The sequence below is a fragment of the Salvelinus sp. IW2-2015 genome, unplaced genomic scaffold (genome assembly GCF_002910315.2).
Source record: "Salvelinus sp. IW2-2015 unplaced genomic scaffold, ASM291031v2 Un_scaffold1438, whole genome shotgun sequence".
NCBI classification, from domain to species: domain Eukaryota; kingdom Metazoa; phylum Chordata; class Actinopteri; order Salmoniformes; family Salmonidae; genus Salvelinus; species Salvelinus sp. IW2-2015.
The window spans coordinates 158,383-163,691 of record NW_019942908.1 but is presented as its reverse complement, the minus strand read 5'-3'; the positions used below and the strand labels follow the sequence as shown (position 1 = coordinate 163,691).

Here is a 5,309-nt window from a genome sequence, read left to right as displayed (position 1 = left end):
TTAACACGTGTAAATGTTTTACTCACATTGTTCACGGAGAAGGAGAGCCCACAGGCTTTGGTAGCGGGCCGTGTCAGTGGCACTTTATTGTCCTCAAAGCGAGCAAAGAGATTGTTTAATTTGTCTGGGAGCAAAGCGTCGATGTTCACAACAGGGCTGGTTTTCTTTTTGTAATCCGTGATTGTGATTTTCTGTAGACCCTGCCACATCAGATATAATGAACTGTCTGTTCACTCATGCTTGGTCTCTCATATAAGTTCCTCTAATCAGTTAGTGAACACTTCTCTAAACTAAAGCTGGTAGGATTCCTCTGGTAGTGTTGTCTGTCCTCTGTGACTTTACCACCACTGTTAAATCTGAGATCAACATGTTTAATAAAGGAATATACAACATGATCACTATCACTACTGCTGCTGCTGTTGTCTTTCATATGGACAATATGGAGGAATACTAGCAACACTGATCTAATGCTGGACTGTACCTACAGACTAGGAGAACACCTGATACACAGAGGAAGGAAAAAAGACTCATATCTGGATTTAAGATACAATTCATATTTGTATTATCTAGAAACAGCTAATATGAAGTGCTTGTTCTACCTGGAAGATGTTAAAGTGTATTTGTGTTGATTATGATTCGGTATGAGTGATCTTCACTGTAACAGCTACAGCAACACAACACAGAGAGGTTTTTGTACCAGCAGTAACGGGGATTGTATCACTGTGGTGGACTTTTGGTAGTGGCACCAGACTTGATGTTGGAAGTAAGTAAACACCAAATTAACTGTTATATTCACGTTTTGATGTCATGTTTCAATTTCTCTATCCATTTCGCCTCAAAAAAACTTTTAAGATGATTTTTTTTAAATGCATACGACCTTCACATAATATGGTCAATTAGAATATAAATGTTATTACATCTAATCAAATTTGACCTGTATTTTTAAACTATGAAAGTGATTAGCCTACATTTTAGACTAGTTGTATGAATAAACATACTGCACCTAGTAGYAKATGTACAATAAACAGTAGGTTTAAAACAAATAAACAATAAACACTTTCTTTCAAATGWAGAKGATAAAACAATATTTGGCAAGTATTCATACCATATTAGAGTTAGATATTTGAACCACAGTCTAAAGAAATTCAGCTTCCCCAATGGTCAGGAGGTTTTTGTACGATCAGTAACAGGGATTGTATCACTGTGATACACTTTTGGTAGCGGCACCAGACTTGATGTTGGAAGTAAGTAACAATCTCTCTTCATATTTCTTTCTGATTACATTTTGTTTTTTACTTCCTTAAATATATTACGATTTTATAAATCTTTATTTTAAAGACATTGCATTTTTCTATGGCTTTTCACTGAGCCTTTTTTCAAATAATATTTTATTCAATCAAAATGTTAAATAGTAGGTTTTTTGTATGTCTGATTTGCTTGAGAGCAGAATTTATAACTCTTAAAGTGTTGGTTATTGCAGTTATTGTTGCTTTGTGAAAGAGTCTTATGTTTGTATACAACCTCTTGGATTATCTTCATATACTGTAGATGTTCTGAGTATTCTGATCAGAAACAATCCTAAAATATCTGACATACTAGTAACGCAAAAGTTAACCACTTACACTTGACTCATATTGTTCATTATTCTGCTTTGTATATCTATCATATTACGTTTTGTGTTTTCTTCAAATCTTTTACCAATCTAACTACATTATATTTAAAAGGCATTTCCAAATCAATGTATTTGTATGTCTATTGCTTTTAGAAATCTTTTAGACATAGTAGATGCAGTTGATGTGTTCTGTTTGTTCCAGGTAACAGAGCCCCCACCCTCACCGTCCTGCCCCCCTCTAGTGAGGAGCTGTCCAGTACCACAACAGCCACACTGACGTGTCTGGCCAACAAGGGCTTCCCTTCAGACTGGACCATGAGCTGGAAAGTGGACGGGACCAGCAAGAACCAGGAGATCAGTTCTAGGGTCCTGGAGGAGGATGGTCTGTACAGCTGGAGCAGCACCCTGACTCTCACTGCCCAGGAGTGGACCAAGGCAGGAGAGGTGACCTGTGAAGCCCAGCAGAAATCCCAGAGTCCAGTCACCAAGACCCTGAGGAAGGCTGACTGTTCTGAGTAGGACCCCTCAGTCACACATCCCTGTGGAGAGAGGCTGCTGGTTCCATTGCTTTGACTCTGTTCTGAGATCAGATGTTCTCTGTCTTATTGATCACTGACATGTAGACTAACAGAGGGCTTTGCTTGAGTTCATGWGTCAATCCTCTCTGTAGACTGAGGTTGTATCAGTGTTAGATGTGATGTGTTCTGTTTTATTACTATTAGATTCTGTAGGAATGTTTGTTTTGAAGCTTTGATGAATAGATGAAAATAAAGATTTCCCTTTGGAACAAATATTTTCATTGTCTCTTTCAATAAACCCAAATAGATATAATCTTAAATGTTGTTGAATGATGTAGCAATATATTCATAAAGCCTTATTCACAGTGTCTATGAAACTATCAGATCTTAACCTCATCGATTAGTTATTTATGTTCTAACCAAATCGTCATCAACCAGTAGTTCATACTAACACAATATACTACTATTTTCACAGGAGAGGTCTAGATACTACAATGTTAACAGATTAACAGGAGAGGTCTAGATACTACAATGTTAACAGATTAACAGGAGAGGTCTAGATACCTACATCGTTACACAGATTAACAGGAGAGGTCTAGATACTACAATGTTAACAGATTAACAGGAGAAGTTGCAGATACTACCATGTTAACATATTAACAGGAGAGGTCTAGATACTACAATGTTAACAGATTAACAGGAGAGGTCTAGATACTACAATGTTAACAGCATTACAGGAGAGGTCTAGATACTACAATGTTAACAGATTAACAGGAGAGGTCTAGATACTACAATGTTAACATATTAACAGGAGAGGTCTAGCCACGTGTAGTAGATGGTACTCCTTATTCATCTTTCTTGGAGCAGTTTTTAACATGCTTGATTTATAGACTTAGTCTAATGCTATTGAACATTTGATCGATATGTCGGGCTCTCACCAATGTGATCATTCCTGTATTTTGCTTAAATGCAATACATTTGTCCACATAATATTAAAAGTATCAGTTCTTCCAAGATAGAGTCTTCTCTACCTCCAACCCTCTGGGGACAGAGTGAACATCTGGTCACAGTACTGCTCTATTCTGGGACAAGCAGAACCACCCAGCCCTGTCTATGTAAATCTCAGTTTCACTCCCACAGCTACCAGTCTAGCAGTTGAACAGTTTCACTGCCTAAAATACCATGGACTGCGCCAGATGTGAGGGAGTGACTGGTTTTAACCTCTATGGTGGAATCAGGGAGAGAGACATAAAAGATATGGCACCATGTAATTAATTACAGATAAAATGGCTATTATAGTGTATGTAGATAGTGTATGTAGTGCAGAGGAGGCTGGTGGGAGGAGCAATAGGAGCATGGCATCATTTTAATGGCTGGAATGAAATCAATTCAACGATATCAAACACAACATGTATTCCATTTCAGCCATTACGATGAGCCCGTCCGTCCAATAGCTCCTCCCACCAGTAGTGTAAATGTGTCTGATGTTTGAGTCCAGCATCATGTCTCATTCACAGATGCAACAGTCAGTAACCTGCTCATTAAACTAGTGAATATAATGTTAGAAGATCACATCCATTTAAATCAGACATTTGGTTGAGGTCCATATGAGGACTTGTTTTGGGGGCTGAAGTGTTTGTAACTTTGAAGTGATGTTGAGGTCATAACATCTTTTGTTTTACTTCTGTAGATGTTGCTTCGCATATGGACAGGAATTGTGTTTCAAAACTTCAAATAACTTTTATATATATACACTTAAAGACCATAATAAATACTATAAGTCATAACCATGATGATGATGATGATGATGATGATGATGGTCCTGTGATCTGAATGATTGCTTTCTAAACATATTGTCACATGTCACAGTTAACCTCATCTAGTGACCATTGTTCCATTTCACTGTCTCTTCCCCCTCAGTACCTGCAGTAGGTCCCAGCTGTAGCAGTACAGTCACTGTGCAGTCTGACTGAGGGAGGTTTTTGTACGACTCTGTATCACTGTGTGAACACATGTTTACTATTGGGATAGTGGAAACTCTGACAGTAGTAATCTCCTGCATCTTCAGCCTGGACTCCACTGATGGTCAGAGTGAAGTCACTCCCAGAACCACTGCCACTGAATCTAGATGGAGTCCCAGACTGAAGTGTTGTAGCATAGTAAATAAGGAGTTTAGGAGCTCCTCCAGGATTCTGTTGGTACCAGGCTAGATAGTTATTACTATACACATTACTGCTGGTTTTACAGTTCAGAGAGACTGGCTGTCCTGGGACAACAGCTTTCACTGCCGGAGTCTGTGTCACAACGTACTGTCCTCTGGCTTCTGAAAAATTTAAGAAAAACATTTATATGAATGAAATGTTACATATAGTAATGAATAGTTCTGAATATAAATAGTAACATTGATATACTGTACATGTATACACTGTAGATTTAAATTAATCTTCAACAATAAATTCTGAAAACTGTAACCTTGAAAGCAGAAAGCAAGTGTCCAGATGAAGATGGTGAAAAAAGTCATGGTTGTTGTGGGTTCTGTTGTCATGAAGGACAGCTCTCAGTCATGAAGTGTTAAGCTCACAGGGATATAAATCCTCTTAGAGCAGTGGAGCATATGCATTATGCAAATTAATGTTTCAAATCTACTTCAGTTTCCAAGTAGGCTCCAATGATTAGAGTATTTTATCCTTCATGTCACAGCTTTTAAACATCAAACAGCAACTGTTTACTCAGATAACTAATGTATGGTACCTTTTATGTCACACCACCATTATATTGTTATTCTGATGATGATCGAATCAAATTGTATTGGTCACATACACATGGTTAGCAGATGTTAATGCGAGTGTAGCGAAATGCTTGTGCTTCTAGTTCCGACAGTGCAATAATATCTAACAAGTAATCTAACAAAATCACAACTAATACCTTATACACACACAAATGTAAAGGGATGAATAATAATATGTATGTATAAATATATGGATGAGCGATGGCCGTGCGGCGTAGGCAAGATGCAATCGAATACAGTATATGCGTAAGAGATGAGTAATGTAGGACATGTAAACATTATTAAAGTGCCGTTATTTAAAGTGACTAGTGATCAATGTATTAAAGTGGCCAGAGATTGAGTCTGTGTGTTGGCAGCAGCCTCACTATGTTAGTGATGACTGCTTAACAGT

The 5,309-nt window shown here is 37.8% G+C and overlaps 1 gene segment (V, D, J or C); it reads left to right on the top strand.

The window, feature by feature from the left end:
• Nucleotides 1-1,213: 1,213 nt before the first annotated feature.
• Nucleotides 1,214-2,403, top strand: LOC112070841 (Ig kappa-b4 chain C region-like; the record flags this gene model as incomplete). The annotated part of the segment is given in 2 exon segments: nt 1,214-1,244; nt 1,815-2,403. Coding segments are annotated over 2 exon segments (348 nt in total), but the record flags the coding sequence as incomplete, so codon positions are not given.
• Nucleotides 2,404-5,309: the final 2,906 nt, after the last annotated feature.